General features: G+C 47.1%; 1 protein-coding gene across 8 annotated transcripts in view; it reads left to right on the top strand.

The window, feature by feature from the left end:
• Positions 1-19201, top strand: part of MAP4 (microtubule associated protein 4) — a 73765-nt gene that overhangs the window by 9869 nt on the left and 44695 nt on the right. For all 8 annotated transcript variants that reach the window (XM_075214213.1, XM_075214212.1, XM_075214211.1 and 5 more), the window contains exons 2-4: positions 4414-4455; positions 10968-11187; positions 14158-14217. In XM_075214213.1, the coding sequence (XP_075070314.1) occupies positions 10977-11187; positions 14158-14217 (271 nt within the window). In that variant the 5' untranslated portion in view covers positions 4414-4455; positions 10968-10976. The remainder of the gene's footprint in view (positions 1-4413; positions 4456-10967; positions 11188-14157; positions 14218-19201) is intronic.

The raw sequence follows: 19201 nt of genomic DNA, 5'->3' as shown, positions 1-19201 counted from the left end.
GAGGGGTCGGGGTATTCGCTGTAAAGCATGGAGTAGGGGTAATGTTACACAGCTTCGGGGGGTTGGGGTATTCGCTGTAAAGCATGGAGTAGGGGTAATGTTACACAGCTTCGGGGGGTCGGGGTATTCGCTGTAAAGCATGGAGTAGGGGTAATGTTACACAGCTTCGAGGGGTCGGGGTATTCGCTGTAAAGCACGGAGTAGGGGTAATGTTACACAGCTTCGGGGGGTCGGGGTATTCGCTGTAAAGCACGGAGTAGGGGTAATGTTACACAGCTTCGAGGGGTCGGGGTATTCGCTGTAAAGCATGGAGTAGGGGTAATGTTACACAGCTTCGAGGGGTCGGGGTATTCGCTGTAAAGCACGGAGTAGGGGTAATGTTACACAGCTTCGAGGGGTCGGGGTATTCGCTGTAAAGCATGGAGTAAGGGGTTATGTTACACAGCTTCGAGGGGTCGGGGTATTCGCTGTAAAGCATGGAGTAAGGGGTAATGTTACACAGCTACGAGGGGTCGGGGTATTCGCTGTAAAGCATGGAGTAGGGGTAATGTTACACAGCTTCGGGGGGTCGGGGTATTCGCTGTAAAGCATGGAGTAGGGGTAATGTTACACAGCTTCGAGGGGTCGGGGTATTTGCTGTAAAGCATGGAGTAGGGGTAATGTTACACAGCTACGAGGGGTCGGGGTATTCGCTGTAAAGCATGGAGTAGGGGTAATGTTACACAGCTTCGAGGGGTCGGGGTATTCGCTGTAAAGCATGGAGTAGGGGTAATGTTACACAGCTTCGGGGGGTCGGGGTATTCGCTGTAAAGCATGGAGTAGGGGTAATGTTACACAGCTTCGGGGGGTCGGGGTATTCGCTGTAAAGCATGGAGTAGGGGTAATGTTACACAGCTTCGGGGGGTTGGGGTATTCGCTGTAAAGCATGGAGTAAGGGGTTATGTTACACAGCTTCGAGGGGTCGGGGTATTCGCTGTAAAGCATGGAGTAGGGGTATTGTTACACAGCTTCGGGGGGTTGGGGTATTCGCTGTAAAGCATGGAGTAGGGGTAATGTTACACAGCTTCGAGGGGTCGGGGTATTCGCTGTAAAGCATGGAGTAGGGGTAATGTTACACAGCTTCAAGGGGTCGGGGTATTCGCTGTAAAGCATGGAGTAGGGGTAATGTTACACAGCTTCGGGGGGTTGGGGTATTCGCTGTAAAGCATGGAGTAAGGGGTTATGTTACACAGCTTCGAGGGGTCGGGGTATTCGCTGTAAAGCATGGAGTAGGGGTAATGTTTCACAGCTTCGAGGGGTCGGGGTATTCGCTGTAAAGCATGGAGTAGGGGTAATGTTACACAGCTTCGAGGGGTCGGGGTATTCGCTGTAAAGCATGGAGTAGGGGTATTGTTACACAGCTTCGGGGGGTCGGGGTATTCGCTGTAAAGCATGGAGTAGGGGTAATGTTACACAGCTTCGAGGGGTCGGGGTATTCGCTGTAAAGCATGGAGTAGGGGTAATGTTACACAGCTTCGGGGGGTCGGGGTATTCGCTGTAAAGCATGGAGTAGGGGTAATGTTACACAGCTTCGAGGGGTCGGGGTATTCGCTGTAAAGCATGGAGTAGGGGTAATGTTACACAGCTTCGGGGGGTCGGGGTATTCGCTGTAAAGCATGGAGTAAGGGGTTATGTTACACAGCTTCGAGGGGTCGGGGTATTCGCTGTAAAGCATGGAGTAGGGGTAATGTTACACAGCTTCGAGGGGTCGGGGTATTCGCTGTAAAGCATGGAGTAGGGGTAATGTTACACAGCTTCGGGGGGTCGGGGTATTCGCTGTAAAGCATGGAGTAGGGGTAATGTTACACAGCTTCGAGGGGTCGGGGTATTCGCTGTAAAGCATGGAGTAAGGGGTAATGTTACACAGCTTCGAGGGGTCGGGGTATTCGCTGTAAAGCACGGAGTAGGGGTAATGTTACACAGCTTCGAGGGGTCGGGGTATTCGCTGTAAAGCATGGAGTAGGGGTAATGTTACGTAGTTTTGTGGAGCAGTGAAGAAACAAATATCCTTTTTTTTTTTTTTCTCAAGTAAAATTGTTTGGAGGTGCGCACAGATCTTTCCATTCCATAATAGCCCCAGATTTTGCACCAGTTCTGGTCCTGTCTCCTTTTTTACTTTTAGCGAGGCCAGTTTTGCACATTCATGTTGAACTTGGGTAGAGAAGTGCGGTTCCAGGCATTCTGGAATGTAACAAGCGACAAGTGACACCTGTGATGCAGTCCCCTTGTCTCCTCCTCATGATTGAATTAAGCTATAGTTGAGACTAAATTTGCATGTATTTTAGGAGAAAAAATGGTAAAAAGTATTTTAGTGAAAGGGCTGGTACTAAAGTGTTAGGCTGACAGTTTGCACATTGCGCCTCTGGAGACTTTCCTGCATGTCTGCACACAGGTGCTTTTCCTGAGAGTGGAGCTTCAGTGATTACTACAGAAACGCGTGGATAGTCTGTACCTTTATGTGACCACATGATTAGTCTGGCTGCAGTCGTTTCCGTAAACTCGCCTCTTTGTATGGCCTGTTCTTGTCATACCTGGGTTACTGTGTGAGAACTCTCAGTATATTCTGCAGCTTGGACAATGCAGAGATTATACAACCTGTTTATGGAAATGCTTTGTGTAAACTATGTACATAACCCACCCATGATCTGCCCGGCAGTTTTCTGACATTCCTGACATTTCTGCGATGTGCGAGGCAGCCGTGTACATCCTACGGGTCATATTAACACTTGTCAGTGACAGCCTGGCTGAGGCCTACTAACCGCTCTGGGAACTGCATGATACAGAGCACATGTTGTTTCTTTGCAGGTTGCCTGATAAGTACTATGTGAAACTGTGGGTAGTGTCTCCTGGTTACCCAGAATCCATAGCGATCCATATACATGTCCAACCATTGGGTATGTTTCTATCTATAATGTGACTGAAGTGGGGGATAGATTGAGTGTTCAGTCAGTTGTTCCATAAATGACGCCCCTGTCTCTTTCGTGCAGCCCCTCACCGCTTGCTCCATTGTCTAGTCTGATAGGAGAAAGGACTCAGTCTCTGTGCAGTTGACCCATCTTGCCATCTCCTGTGCCCACCTTACGTGCTGCTTTAAGGTCTACCCCTGATGATTATGTTTGATATCGTTACTCGTAGGGGCAGATACACAGGCAGAAGATGTCATGGTAACATCACACAGTCACGTGATCAGTCTCTGCTGTGATTTGTACAATGGAAAACTGACTTTGTTCTGTAATAGTTTCTGTAGCGTTGAGTCTGTGGGATGAGCCGTCTCCTGCACTGTGTACAGGATGAAGTCACTGGGATTGTGCAATGCTGAAACTATTTCTCAAACAAAAGCCGTCTGACTGCAGAGTCTTTGGCTGCTGAGCAAAGAGATGTCTTTTGTGTTATTTGAAATGTTACTACATCAATACTATGGAAACGTTCTGTATCCAGCACTCTGACCGCTAAGCAACATATTTCGTACCGACGCTTGTATAGTGTGAACACAGTGTAAGGTCAGATTCCTGGAGCCTACTGCGAGCCCATTGATTCACACCCAGCATGTGTTCATGGATAGAAGGCTGAAACATACATAAATATTAACTATTATATGCCTCGCGTCCTGTCTCTCCTCTGTGTCAGCCATCCATGTTAGGAGGGAGGGGCTTCTCAGACACAGCAGACAGTGTGATAGACAGGCTGGCAGACTTGCTTTGCGGAAATCTAGTGTTTAGTTGAGTTATACACCGGGGTGGGGCAGTGATGTCAGAGTAACTTTTATTGCCAATAAGATCCCATGTGGTCACCATCCTAAAGATGTGGGAGGGGCTTCAGCTGTCTGTATAGGAAAGGAGGGGTGAAAGTAACTGAGCGGCAGTAGAATTTTAGGGCAACATTGAATAACATATATTGATCTTTGGTTTATATGTGAACAGAACCAGACGGATTCCTGATACAGCACTGTAATGATTGCACTGTGGAGCACCCCAAGCACCCTTGGATTTTAAACTATTGCAATATTTAATCACAGACAGATGTTTACACCTAAAATTCCTGCAGTAAAATGACTTCTGTAAATCTCCCACTCTACATATAGAATTCACAGCACAAACAGCAGATCTGCTTGAACTGCTATTACTCACTGCATGCTGCCGTATGTTTGTGATAATCCACTGTTCAGGTTGGCAGCAATGTAGAACAGACACTTAATGCCAGTGATGATGACTGTAACGTCACTTGTACAGTGTCAGCATAAAGCTTCTCTTGTAGGGGGGTCCTGGGCCTATTACACGTGTCCCCGGGTCTGTACAGGCACTTTGTGTCACTCCTTGTAATTATGAATGTAAGAGTTCTATGATTAACTCAAAATGATATATTTTTCTTTTCCAGGAAATCCGTAAAAGTGTGAACAAGTGGACGCCCGCTGCTAAGGTATGGTCACATGGGCACTCCATACATTTATAGTGTCTGTATATAATATGTGGGGAAAGTGGTGCTTCATAGTGCAACTAAGTCTTACTAATATTATGGATTCAATGTGCTGCTGGGCATCGCTGCGATGTTCCCCAGCGTACACCTCCACTTAAGATGGTTCTGAAATCACTGAGGTGTGAGCAAAAATAAGTAAAGATTGGAAGTGACAATTGGATACTATGACATTTGATCATTGCACAGTTTTAATTAAGAAAACAGTTGATTGTTTTAATGAAAGTTTATAACCACAGTGGGTTGAATACACCATAATGAGATAGAGATATATATAATTTTTATTACTTCTGTGAAATTGTAATTGTGCTCTGGTTGTAGTAATCAGCCTGTGCTTAATTCTTTTATTACATTTGATATGTAGCCAAAAAGTGGCTAGGACTGTAATCGCGGCTCTTACCTGCACGCTCAGTGTCTGGGAGCAGCTGACTCTCTCTCAGTAGGACTGTAATCGTGGCTCTTACCTGCACGCTCAGTGTCTGGGAGCAGCTGACTCTCTCTCAGTAGGACTGTAATCGTGGCTCTTACCTGCACGCTCAGTGTCTGAGAGCAGCTGACTCTCTCTCAGTAGGACTGTAATCGTGGCTCTTACCTGCATGCTCAGTGTCTGGGAGCAGCTGACTCTCTCTCAGTAGGACTGTAATCGTGGCTCTTACCTGCACGCTCAGTGTCTGGGAGCAGCTGACTCTCTCTCAATAGGACTGTAATCGCGGCTCTTACCTGCACGCTCAGTGTCTGGGAGCAGCTGACTCTCTCTCAGTAGGACTGTAATCGTGGCTCTTACCTGCACGCTCAGTGTCTGGGAGCAGCTGACTCTCTCTCAGTAGGACTGTAATCGTGGCTCTTACCTGCATGCTCAGTGTCTGGGAGTAGCTCGCTCTCTCTCTCTGGCAGGTGGCCATTATTTGCATGACAAACCTTTTTAGGAAGCTGGGCTTTCCTTTTTGGAAGGGATTTGTTTCTTATTTGACAGGAAATGGGTTTGACTTGATGTGTAGGGTGGAAGTTTTGTTTTTATAACGAGGTTACATTTAGTTCTTTAGTGACTTTTTGTGTAAACAGTCTCTTACCCAGACCCTGTGCTGGAAGTATAACCACATGTCTGCACACAGGCCGGGCTTCCAGGGCTCTTCGTGAAGGGAGGAAATGTCTAGAGAAAATGTTGCAGCTTTTGGCTATAATCATCATCATCATCATTTATTTATATAGCGCCACTGATTCCGCAGCACTGTACAGAGAACTCACTCACATCAGTCCCTGCCCCATTGGAGCTTACAGTCTAAATTCCCTAATATACACACACAGACAGAGAGGGAGAGACTAGGGTCAATTTTGATTGCAGTCAATTAACCTACTAGTATGTTTTTGGAGTGTGGGAGGAAACCAGAGCACCCGGAGGAAACCCACGCAAACACAGGGAGAACATACAAACTCCACACAGATAAGGCCATGGTCGGGAATCGAACTCATGACCCCAGCGCTGTGAGGCAGTAGTGCTAACCACTAGGCCACTGTGCTGCCCATAATACTCTGCACTGTGTGAGAAATGGTGTCTGAAGCATAGGGATGCGGAGCTCAGATGTGGGCACAAACCCCTGAAAGTAGAGAATATAGAAATATTCAGATTTATAAATTGTATATAAATGCTGCTAGTAATCCATACAAAATGTGTCACTTAAAGCTTTGTTGTGTGATGAACAAGCTGGAAGGTTGGGAATTCTGGCGCTATCCTGGGAGCTTTGTACGGATCTGCTCTCCAGACAGTTTGTGTTAGACTCAGGGAGGTAGCCGTGTGCTCTCTCCTGTAGTGTTGGGCACAGGGAGGGGAGCAGTGTGTGCTCTCTTCTGTAGTGTTGGGCACAGGGAGGGGAGCAGTGTGTGCTCTCTCCTGTAGTGTTGGGCACGGGGAGGGGAGCCCTCTCTCTCTGTCTCTCTCTCTCTCTCTCTCTCTCTCTCTCTCTCTCTCTCTCTCTCTCTCTCTCTCTCTCTCTCTCTCTCTCTCTCTCTCTCTCTCTCTCTCTCTCTCTCTCTCTCTCTCTCTCTCTCTCTCTCTCTCTCTCTCTCTCTCTCTCTCCCCCTCTCTCTCCCCCCCCTCCCTCGTAGCGTTGGGCACGGGGAGGGGAGCCGTGTCACCCTGCCCCCCCACATATACTCTTCTGTGTAATGCTCCATGTGCGTGTCTCCGTATAGCACAGGTTCCCCTGTGTACGGTTACCAAGTCTGTCTCCATGGAGCTGTGCTTGCCCTCAGCTGTTTCTAAACTAAGAAGATGTAATAGACTGCTGGCTTCATACAGCTATAAGGTGAAGCAAATGTTGGGGTTCATGTTCAGCTGTCTTTAAACCGGAGGAAAGTGGATGATTTATCCATCTATAAAACTTTCCTCCAGCACCCGGAGTTTATAATTCAATGTCAGCCAGTGTTGCTTCAAACGATGTACCTGGCTTCCATGTTTAGAATACACATGTAATAAAGGCGCAAACATATTCATCAGAGGTTAGTGCTGCCAAGAAAGTGGTGAGTCGTCTTATAGTGACTTGTCCAATGGTCGCCACTTCTATACTCCCCAGTCTATAAATACACTCTTGTAGGAGACCCTGACATGGTCTTTCTGGGCCCCTCAGTCTTTCTGCAGATCTTGTCATTGTCTCTTAAAGCAGAATCATGCGCTGCAAATACTGCAACATGGAACAGGCTCCGCTGCTCCGTTCCAAAGCTGTGCAAATAGCATCTCTGTTTATCATGATGTCATCACTTCTGGAGCGTCAGCCAGGGATTAATGTACCTGGTGACCATCCAAAGATCAGTGCGGCTCCATGTCCCTGGCATAAGAAAGACCTGAGTGAGATTTATAAATGCACCGAGAGTAGGCCTGGCACCCTCGTATAAGGGGCCACATGTAGCCTCTCCTGATCGCTGAATAGTATATGTAACGTTATTGTACAGGTGCTGAGCTCTTCTGTACCATACTGGTGCCCTCTTTGTTGCAGTAATTGTTCTAGTTTGTCTTTGAGGCTGGGAGGAAGCTGTCCTACAATGGCTGCAGAGAAGCTTTACACTCCCTCCCATGGTCCATTTCCTTCTCTTCTACAAGACTTTATTGCTTAGAGATCTGGATCCTCCTCTACTGAAATGTAAGACCGTGATCTCTGCTGCCCCCTAGTGCTGGCCCACAGTTCTGCAGCAAATGTGTCCAGCGATGCTCAGTGTATTGCATGTAATGATGACACACGTCACATTCAGCACAACATTGCGGTCCATTCACAATAGGTAACACAATGTGTTAGTGTATGAGCTAAATCACCTGTTCTGGAGATCAGTATGTCCATGGGAAGCTCTCAGTCCTCATACTATTGTCTGCTGGTCACTTGCACTCGGTAGGTTTGTTACAGGTTAATATAGCACAAACACTGCTACTTCATACAACCTGAATTACTAGTGTCAGTCTGGGCACATTAAGGCTGCTTCTCATATCGTTATGAAGTGTAAAAATGTGAAAGATAACAAAACATATGGTTTAAATCCTTAGTGTATGAGCAGCATGCATCGTGTTTGTAAGGAGTTATTTACAAGTGCAGTCTGTTGTTCAATGAAGGTTTCCTACATGATGTATCTGTGACCTATGACTGCAGCGTTGTTGCTCTCGGTTATTAGGGAGATCTGCGTCACGAGTCTCCATAAATGTAATTATGGGCGGTTTCTCTAGACTTCAGGCGCTGAGGCGGCTGGTGAATCGCTACATCATAGGGCGATTCTTCATCAGATGCGGAGCTGCCGTCAGAGGAGGCTTTTTAAGGTCTCGAACTGTGTTCAGTAATTAAGAGGGCTTTTTTTTTATCTTGTCAAAATCTGACAACCCATATTATGTTTACACTCTGACACAATGATTGAACGGAAGAAAATGTTCTATAATGTGTCAGAGAAAATGTTTACTGTGCAGGAACTGTAAGTGATCGTTCCTGGGCCTCAGGCTGTGTGCAAGCTGTTCTCAGATCTTGCTGAATATCCACGTTTTAGTGACTGCTCGTCTTATAACGTTCCTTCCTGTAATCCCCTGTAAGGAGATTATAGACCAGTTATTTTGAAGTGACTACGGGGGAGCAAGGGGACATTGGAGATAAGTCATTAAATGTAACCGCTTTTCTCTGGTCTCGTTGTGGTGTTTTTGGTAAGGGCATCTGAGTTTACAGTACAGAAATCCCCAATCTCGTTATACCGTGATAGGGAAACCAAAACACCTTCATAAATTACCAAGCAGAATGTGACAAATCTGATTACTAAGTGTATACGTTATATTGTGCCGTAAACGTGTAGTTAATATCACGGCGTAGATATATATCACGGAATTCTAACAATGAGGAATTGGGAAGAGTAGGAAAGCCAACTATTCAAGAGAACAAACATGTAGGAGACATTTAATGGTGTTTCCCACATCCCTCAGTGTTGAGAACAACCACCTACACACATTCGTCCTTTTCAGGACTCCTCGGTGCACCATAGGGGGTTTTGTGCTCTGCATATAAAACGCTGCCGACAGTCTCATTGAAACAATAAGCGAGAATCAAATCACTCAGATTCACGAGAAAGAATCTTGGAAAGAAATCTCTGGAAGATGATATCTTTTACCTTGTAAAGGGTCTTCACTGGAGCTTGTGGCTTTTATTTTGCAAATCATAAGATATGTCCCTTCATAATAGGGTATATAGTACATCTTCTACACAGACCTTACTGCCTACCAGTGGCCCAGTATATAGTAATTACCCTCATATTGTGCAATAATCTCTATTCTGTACAGCTGAATAAGTGGTGTTTTCTGTTGGTGCTCTAGTTGATGGCGATTATTTGTTACTGTCCAGTACAGGATGTGCTGTCAGATGTCTCTGATGCTCGTTACTTTCTGTGCTTCTCTGTTCAGTGGAATCACATTGCTGTTCTGTACGATCTCTCACTGTTGGCCTTATTGCAGATTTGATGTTTGTAATGCGTCTTGTGTATGATCAGCCCCTCCAGGGCTTTTATGTTAAATCCGACTAAGTCAGTATTTTGATGAACTTGCCAAAATCTCTTTGGATTAGTGTGTAGTAAGGACAGTCTGCTGTAAAGTCCCATTTAAATCACAGATCTAAAGCATGCAGTCCCCACATAATTTATTTCTATATTTGTTAATCTGTGCGGAGCAGAGATCGACTTGCGGCACTTCTGTAAATGTAGCACTATAATTAGTTACAGCTTTCTGCCCGTCCCTGAGTGCAGCCCAAACTTGTTGAATTATTGCTGTTCTCTTATAAAGCACTGTACATACGTTACATACAAAGATGGGGTTATAGTCCTATGAGCTGTGGGGAACACATGACACGTAAGGTAGCGGAATAATAATTGTAGCTGGTTATCGGTCATGCTCGCTGCTGGAAATTGAGCCAAGAACTTGTTCCCCATGTCTGGTGGCAGCTGCAGTCTAACATAGGATCTGTCTAGGAAATTGCAGTTTAACTTCTGGTATGGCCATCAAGTGACTAATCTCAAATATTTTCTTGGCTTACATTGAACCATCTACTTGTTGGTCTGGACGTTCGTACAGGACGTGTTGTAGATCAGTGAAGTTATTCTCTATGCTTGGGGTATGGCTGCCCACTAACTGACACACACAATTTTTTGTTCAAGGGTTTATACTGTGGGAACTTGTCCCAATAAATATGAATTGCTGGAATATTCTGTTCATATTGTAACTTTTCCAGGGAAACGGCTTGGATTGCCACAGAGCAAATCTGCCAATAAAAATTTGTGGTTTGACAAAGAAGTTGTGATCCTATAGAGTCTTGTTCACTCTGTCAGCAGATGGTAAAGTCTAGACTTGGCTTTTGGCCATACGGGTGATGGCGCCCATCGTGGCCTTGTGGGCGTACGGGTGATGGCGCCCATCGTGGCCTTGTGGGCGTACGGGTGATGGCGCCCATCGTGGCCTTGTGGGCGTACGGGTGATGGCGCCCATCGTGGCCTTGTGGGTGTACGGGTGATGGCGCCCATCGTGGCCTTGTGGGCGTACGGGTGATGGCGCCCATCGTGGCCTTGTGGGCGTACGGGTGATGGCGCCCATCGTGGGCGTACGGGTGATGGCGCCCATCGTGGCCTTGTGGGCGTACGGGTGATGGCGCCCATCGTGGCCTTGTGGGCGTACTAGTGGTGTTTCTAGTGCACATACGTCTGCTTTTCCTACATGTACTTGTAAAATGACGTTCATTATTCCCCCCATTAAGGGCCTGGGGAGCTCTGGGAAGGCAGTCTGTATTTATGAAGAATAAGTGTGGGGTAATAGTCTGTAAATAATGTGAAAGTGAGTTCCATGAAATGTACATAAACCTTGTAATTAAGCTATTTGACCTCCCCATGAATGTCCCATGAGAGAGCGATAGTGATCGTTCTGTACAGTCTGAGCCCTGATCCTTCTTTCACTTCTCCAGATCCAGAGGATGGCAGACCTTGAGCTTGTGGATGCCCTGACCGACGCTCCACCTGAGATTGAGCCGCAGATCAAACGGGACTTCATCAGCAGTCTGCAGGCAGAGTCTTACGATGATGTTATTGGGGAGACGTGTGACAAAACGGACTATGTTCCCCTGCTGGACGATGACGCAAAGGATTGTAGTAACGAACACTCATCGGACGGGAGCCGGACTGAACGTAAGTTTCACTGTGATTACGGCGACTTCTGGGGCTCCGTAGCTTCTTCCCATGTTCATTATGTGCAGAGACTTCTATCTAGTGAATAGGAAGACTGATCCTATCCCGGGGAAGCAAATTACTTCATAAACTTCATATATCAATAGCTGCTGGGTAGAAAGTTGTGTGTCCGGTAACAGAAGTCACGGATCTCCCAGCAGCAGTAGAATGGAAGACTTTGTTACTCGTCAGTATCTTGATGCTCTTTGATTGACATGGTGAGTCCTGTGGGCCCCAAAGGCTTGTAATATACATAGCAGTTTGGTTATCCTCTCACTATGCCCCAACTGGCGATCAGCAAGTACCCACACCCCCCTCACTCATGAACCCGTGTGGCGGCCATGGCTGGGTCTGTCCGCCTTATTGCGGCAGTCCAGAATGAAAGGCTGCAGCTGGTTGAGGGTAGTGATCAGTCTTAGATTATATCTATCTGGCAAAGAGGTTGTCGATTTTACTATTGCATCAGGCTATGTGTACATCAGCCCTGGACATGTTGCTTCAAAACATGTTTTCATAAGTACATTATGTGAATAATTTATACAGCTGGACTTGTATATCTGCCAGTGTCCCCACACATGTCCATCTGCCCTCTCATTGCCTCAGGGTTTCAGTCTTTCATCCTGGAATGAATAAAGGGGATGGGGTGTGGCTGCATTATGTAGAAATAACTTATTGTAGATATGTATTGTAATTAGTGCAGTGCACCCCTGTATATCATTGTAAATGTACTTTTCTTTTTATATTGGTATGTGTGGAAATGTATTGTCTTCTGGGACAGTGTCATGTTTGGGTTTTGCAACTCTTTTGAGACGGATTAAAAGGTCTAACGTGAGATTACTTGAGTGACCAAAATGTCTGTTGAGCCTGAAAGACATGAGGTATTTATACTTGTTAGTAGACTCCCTATGCAAGTGATCACAGATGAATGTAAGTTTTGCAAATTAGATTGCGTCCAAAACAAGATTAGAGAAATGTTATATCCTGATGATAAACATTCAATATAAAACTTAGACGCTGTGGGGCCGCTAGCAACAATGTATAAAGGTATTAAACCCCTCCAGGCTGAGTTATGTGCAGGCTGCATGGAGCACCTGGATTGGTTGGAGCGACAGGAGGCTGGATTACTTCCTGCCAGGGTATCTGTGTAACTCTGTATAAAAAGAGCACTGTTTGACCATATATAATCATACCATCTGTAACTTCTGGTAAGATCGCTAGTACCACAAACTGAGCTAATAAAACATCACTGCTTCAAGATCCTGCTTTGACACCTATTTACCTGCGGTAATTAGACCAATCTAATCCGTTATCCAGCACTTCTGGGGGGTTCGGACCCAGCATTCAGTACCTATACTTTGCCCGCTACCTGCAGCTCTGGCCAGTGTGATAGACCAGGGGGAACCATCCACAGCAACCCTTGATCTAAAGTAGGAGGTCAGGTGTTCCAGCCCAGGTGCCCCCAGGTGCCCAGTGAGGAGCGCGGGGGGGGGGGGGGGGGTACATTAGCAGTGAAAGTTACCCAGAAGGAAGCAGTCGTAGGCACCGGTGTAGGGACCTAGTGGTGCCAACAGGCTCCTCCTACTGCGACAGGAGTAGGCGCATTTAGGATAAAGAAAAGGGACAGTTGCAAGGTAAGCCCAGCCGGTCCCAGCATCACGGACAGGGTGGCATAGGTGGTCCATCCTGTTACAGGTGATGTCTGTGCATAGCAGTAGCCTGGAATGAATGAATAAACATAGCATTGAGTTGTATCTTAAGTCTATTGCAGACAATAATCTTTCCTAGGTCACCTCTATTTCCTCTTCCTGCTTCCTGTCTAACACCCCCAGGGATCCATCACTGTTACTTTGTGACATGCTGAAATCTAAACGTCCTGTAAAGCCTCTGCTCTGTGTGATCCTACTCCAGATGTAATCCAGGTGTTCAGGGGAGAGCTTTGATGCAGAGATCATGAAAGTTATAGACAGTACTTGATGCAGTTAATTTTCCATAAATTGTTTTCGTGAAATCTGTATGTCACTGACTCTGCCCACTGGTCACTGACTCTGCCCACTGGTCTCTTCCCCTGCCCCCCCCCCCCCCAAAGCTCAAGACGCATGTGATCGCATCATTTTCATGTCCAGTAAAGACAGACGGCTAAATACCAGCTTCCTGCACAAGGCTCAGATCTAATCACCCCAAGATATCCCAGAGCTGGAGCTCATTGATATGGGTCTGTTACACACTGCAGGGTGCTCTCGGGTTCTGATCCTAGTCCTCATATGTGACTGACAGAGTTCTGTCTATACGAGTGCTGGGATCCTGCTACATACAACAAATGGGAAGGGGTTTTGTTCTTTAATATGCAAGAACCCCTTTAACACTGGAAATAAAGGTAATTTTTTTTTAAAGTAATTTTATACTAAATTGCTCTAATATCGCTCAGTATGTCTGGAACACAAACAGTCTGATCTGCTGAAGACCACAGTACCGTGTTTGGGCTCAGCGGCTGATTACATGTCACAGGACCCGTTCCCTGAGTAACCGGATCCGTGCAGTACGTGTGCGGCACATACCCAGCTGCGTGCAATACGTCAGTCCCAACCAATAAGGCCGCATTGCTGCGACACACACGGCCAATCGTCTGATCGCGCTGTGTAACTACACAATGATATCATGTTTGTCCTACGTGTGAGCTATTACCTGTCTGAGGTCTTACTGATGATGCCATGTGGAAGCTGCCTGCAGTCTTGGCATTCAGTGAGTAAAGCAAGAGACTGTTTGGTTTTTAACTGTGTTAAAAAGAAAAAAAGAAAAAAAAGAAGCTACAATATGAGTGACTTCGAAGGCTGTATTGGTGCATTGTCTCCATTGTAGGTAACATTAATTGTGTATATATAGAACTGTTCAGCATATTGGTGATGGAAACTAACGTTTGACTTTGTCCTGCAGCTTGTCATCCCTCCGTGCTGGAGAACGGGGAACACAACACGGGAGAGATCCATGTCTCAGGTATGTGGAGGAACCTCTTCATCTGTACTTTTATATATTAGACATAATGAGAGATGAGGATTTACACTCACATAATTCCTGTGTAGTAGTGGTGTCTGGCATACATGACATTAATATGGAATCACGTGTGCAGAACATGTAGCATTTTCTTGTAGTGTAAACCCCTCCTCCCTAGGAAGTAGAGCAGGGATCTCTCAGGAAGACTCCCCAACACAGACGGACGTCCAGCTCCGTGTCTGCATCCTCTGGGCACTGTGTTCTTTTAATATGTAACTTTCCAGATATATGGGAAACCTTTCTAGATGTGGTCTTGCAAAGCAAACAGCGTTCTCTGCTCTGTGCCAGTCTTATTACACTCGCTGTAATGAGGGCGCGGTATCTCGCGTTGTCTTGTCTGAGCTTAAATTCACAAAATGAATGGTTCCTACCTCGTCTTAATGAACTAATGACTGAAATGACCTCTTATTATTTTGTAGTTCATAAGTCAGTTTACCGACAATCCAGTGTTAAGGTGGAAAGTTTCTTCTATAAGGTGTATAGTTCTCCAGTGCGGTCCTCTGTAGTGCCGTAGTGTAAATGTCGCTATGAGAGGCCTGATAACAGGATTATACGGAGTAGGTGCAGTCTCCTGTACATCTAGACTTTGCACGCTCATTGAAAGGACCATAAATAAGTGAGATAAGCAAGACTGGAATAGCTGAACACTTATATATTGTATTGGATGAAGTTGTTTTTCAGGATTAGTGACCTTTAGAACACGGAGGGACGTTACAGGTACAATAACCGCACGTATCTCAGTCACAGGGAAGTTGTCCAAATCCATTCAGGGCTTAGTGAGGACGACACGTCGGCACAGGTCCCTGCTGGTCTGGGTATTTCTCACTCATTAATAATACATGCACTCTGCCATGTATAACCGACTCACAACTTATTAATGACTTGCTGATTGATTAGACACTTGTTACTCCCTCAGTGACTGATATCTCTAATCAAGTAATGAAAAAAATGGAAATGGCTGAAAACCAAAGCTGAGCCGCAGAGTAACCAGAGCACCAAAGTCACCGGGGAATGTTAGGATGACCCCGCACGCAGACCGTCTGGCAGAATTTACCTAAATCCCCGACAGTGATCTGAGATACTTTATAGGATGGCTGTTACCGGGGCTGCCATACCATAAAGCTGTTGGGTAGATAGAAATAAAATCGGACCACGGATCCTGTATATCTTTGTAAACCTGTTCCCCCGGAAGCCGTCCTACTATTCCACCCAATATTGCAGTGTTTTCTAGCTGTAAAGTGCTTGTAGTATATACAAGAATCCTACGTATCTTCTGGTTCGTGATTATTGATGAACCTTCAATAAGGGGTTACAGCCGAGACCTGGAGATACCAGCAACGCTGCGTATTACGGTGTGGTTATGACATGAGCAGCGTTCGGCGTGTTGGCTGTAGATTAGGTTATAAAGCGTATCTCCTACCGCCATGTGGACTACAGTACCCAGAATTCATAGGTTCTGAGAAATAAAATGAGGCTGCCCCTCCTATATGTGCAGTTAAGTCCATTAATCCATTATATTCTAAAACTACCTGCATGGAACATGCCTGGACAATTCTTAGTGCTATTTGGATTATACTTGTGATGTGCTGATGGGAAATGGCTCTTTACACAATGTACATGATCTGTCTCTGCAGCCTGAACAATAGTGTACATGTATTCTCTATAAGGGACTGCCACATATCTGTCTATACTAGAGTAGACCGCTGAGCACTGCAGACAATTCACAAACAAATGTTTCAGCCAAGAACAACAGTTAGACAGAACCTGTCAGCATATTCTATATTGACTTTGTGATTATTGCATGGAGCCTTGTAAGGAGCCAACAATATGACTGCAGATGTTTAGTGTTGTGGTCTATAGAGCTGTATTACCACCTAACAGCAGAATAGGGGGCTGAGCGGGAGGAGGAGCCGCCATCTCTGTAGCACCACAAATCCCAGCGATAAGATCGCGTGGGGCATATTATGGGTTCTAGGTGTGGCTACATACATGTAAGGCTGTATGTCGTGTGATCTTCTGGTGACGTGTCTTACTAACCTTGTGCTTTGTGCCTTTCTTCTCTTCCTCCCTCTATACTCCCTGGTTCCTTGTTTCTCCCTCTAGAAACATAGAGCTTTGCTCCTCACACACTGGGACACCAGTCTGCTTCCTCTACTCATTCAGTGCTCTAACCTGCAATATCCGCTTTTCCCTGTTGGTGGTAGTGGATAGAAGAAGCCATGGCTGCCTGCATTAGTCCTCTCTGCTGAAGGCTGCTCCCTCTCCTCTTCCTCCCATCTCCGTGTAAGCACACGACGGACCTGCTACTGCTATTATCTCTTCCACCATCCGTTATAACCTGCTTTATATTCTCCATCCACCGTCTGAGCAGGGATAGTATGTGCACAGAGGAATGTGCTGCTCTGACCCTCTGCTGCCCCAGCTAAGGAAGGATTAGAGATGGTTAAAGCGGCCGCCCCATGTCCTATAGAGTCATTGTTTTTGCTTTGCATCCTGTGCACTATGTAGAAAGCCAATAAATGGTGGTGTGGGGGTGGAGAGTAGCGGTGCTCCCTCAGTGTACAGCATCAGAGCTGGGAGGAGAGCATCCAGAGGTTAATAAGATCCTCTCCTGGGTGAACGGGATTCTTATTGCCGATCATATAATACACAAAGCAGCAAAATAACGCTCAAGGACCTGGTGACTGTCCGCTTTAATCATTTACTATCACACACTTGTTTCCCAGGCTTTCCCTTCTAGAGAATAAATGTCATTTACTAACCTTCAAATAATAAACTCTGTCTCTAACTCTTGTAGTTTTACTTCAACTAATGTGTCTATAACAAGCACTTACTAATTTACACTGTGTTGTTGTGCTGTATAATTGTACCCAGATATATGTGGGAGCTCTGCTGTAATGATCCCAGGTCATGAGGACACCAGATCCTGTCAGTCAGTGATATTGTCCCTTTCTCTCCCCCTCTCTGATCTGCTCACATATAAATCCCAATCCAGGGTGAATCCGGATTGGAGGAGGAGTGCAACCAGACGCATGATAAACACACGGGGTCCGGAGTCAGTCGGCAAAACTAGAGAATATATTATAACTAGATTAATATTTATACGTTTCCTGAGTGCTGCCCAGTGAAAAGCAAAAGTTGCCATAATAGTCTAATCTGTACCTGAGGGGGAAAAAGATGAATTTGTTTTGTTAAGCTAAAATATAATAATTAACCACTTTTTGTGCATCCATCACCAGATATGTCAAATATGTTGTGTTACTAATAGAGGCAAATGTGCGGTCACTCATAGCTCGGTAACCGGTTTTGGTCAGGAGGGAGGCGCTGGGCGTCTGCTGTGGGGGGAGGCGCTGGGCGTCTGCTGTGGGGGTGGGGGGAGGTGCTGGGCGTCTGCTGTGGGGGTGGGGGGAGGCGCTGGGCGTCTGCTGTGGGGGTGGGGGGAGGCGCTGGGCGTCTGCTGTGGGGGTGGGGGGGAGGCGCTGGGCGTCTGCTGTGGGGGTGGGGGGAGGCGCTGGGCGTCTGCTGTGGGGGGAGGCGCTGGGCGTCTGCTGTGGGGGGAGGCGCTGGGCGTCTGCTGTGGGGGGAGGCGCTGGGCGTCTGCAGTGGGGGGAGGCGCTGGGCGTCTGCTGTGGGGGTGGGGGGAGGCGCTGGGCGTCTGCTGTGGGGGTGGGGGGAGGCGCTGGGCGTCTGCTGTGGGGGTGGGGGGAGGCGCTGGGCGTCTGCTGTGGGGGTGGGGGGAGGCGCTGGGCGTCTGCTGTGGGGGTGGGGGGAGGCGCTGGGCGTCTGCTGTGGGGGTGGGGGGAGGCGCTGGGCGTCTGCTGTGGGGGTGGGGGGAGGCGCTGGGCGTCTGCGGGGGTGGGGGGAGGCGCTGGGCGTCCTCTGCGGGGGGGAGGCGGAGGCGCTGGGCGTCCTCTGTGGGGGTGGGGGGAGGCGCTGGGCGTCGTCTGCGGGGGTGGGGGGGGGGAGACCCTGAGCGTCCTCTGCGGGGGGGGAGGCGCTAGGCGTCCTCTGCGGGGGTGGGGGGGGGGAGACCCTGAGCGTCCTCTGCGGGGGTGGGGAGGGAGGCGCTGGGCGTCCTCTGCGGGGGGGGGGGGGGGGGGGCGCTGGGATTGATGAATTGGAAGAAAACTCACATTTGAATACATTCAGTTTTTATTTCAAACATATTTCTCTTTTTCAAGGAAGTGCCCTGAATGAAGTGTTAGTAATGGTGGTGGTGGTTGGGTGCCGGTGTGTATTCTGGGAGTGGGGTTCTGTGACCTACTTACTGCTTTGCTCAGAGCTATAAATAGGACGTTTATAGCGATGTGATACAAAGCTTTGTGTGTATACTGTTGGACATAACCGCAAAGGAGAGATTCTAAAATGTTTTCTCTACAACAAATGACAAAAGATGTTCTCTGTAAATCCTCAGAATGAGCGTATAAGCACTATAGTGATATCGCTACTTCACTAAGGGGAGAATTCGGTCACGGCGATGTCTGTCTGCGCTGAACGTGCGCCTCGTTGTGAAGATACATTGCTGCGTAGTACCTTCACGTCCAGTGGGGGAGCACTCTGCGCGCATCGCAGGGAATTGACTCCTCAGCAGCAAATGTTCAAATAAGTCTCTCTAAAATTAAGGATCATCATCAACATTTATATAGAACCAGCAAATTCCGTAGCTTTACAATTTTATCTGCAGCCCTGTGAGTATTGAGAGCATGATCCCTGCATCAGCCGACACGTAACGTTCTGCAGACCGATCCATGCACAGGGCGTGTTCTGGTCAGCCAGCGATCCGCCGTAGAATAGACCTTTTCCCATGGAGCCCTTCTCTGCAGGGATGAGGTCAGTGCTGCCCTGCCTGCAGGGGGTGCTCTGGGGTCATGCTGGGCTGTGGAGAGCCTTTGGACACTTGTCCCAGGAATTATTTACAGAGTATATA

Source organism: Mixophyes fleayi, chromosome 5 (genome assembly GCF_038048845.1).
Source record: "Mixophyes fleayi isolate aMixFle1 chromosome 5, aMixFle1.hap1, whole genome shotgun sequence".
NCBI classification, from domain to species: domain Eukaryota; kingdom Metazoa; phylum Chordata; class Amphibia; order Anura; family Limnodynastidae; genus Mixophyes; species Mixophyes fleayi.
Note: the sequence above shows the minus strand (reverse complement) of the source record. Positions and strands in the feature narration are given on the sequence as shown.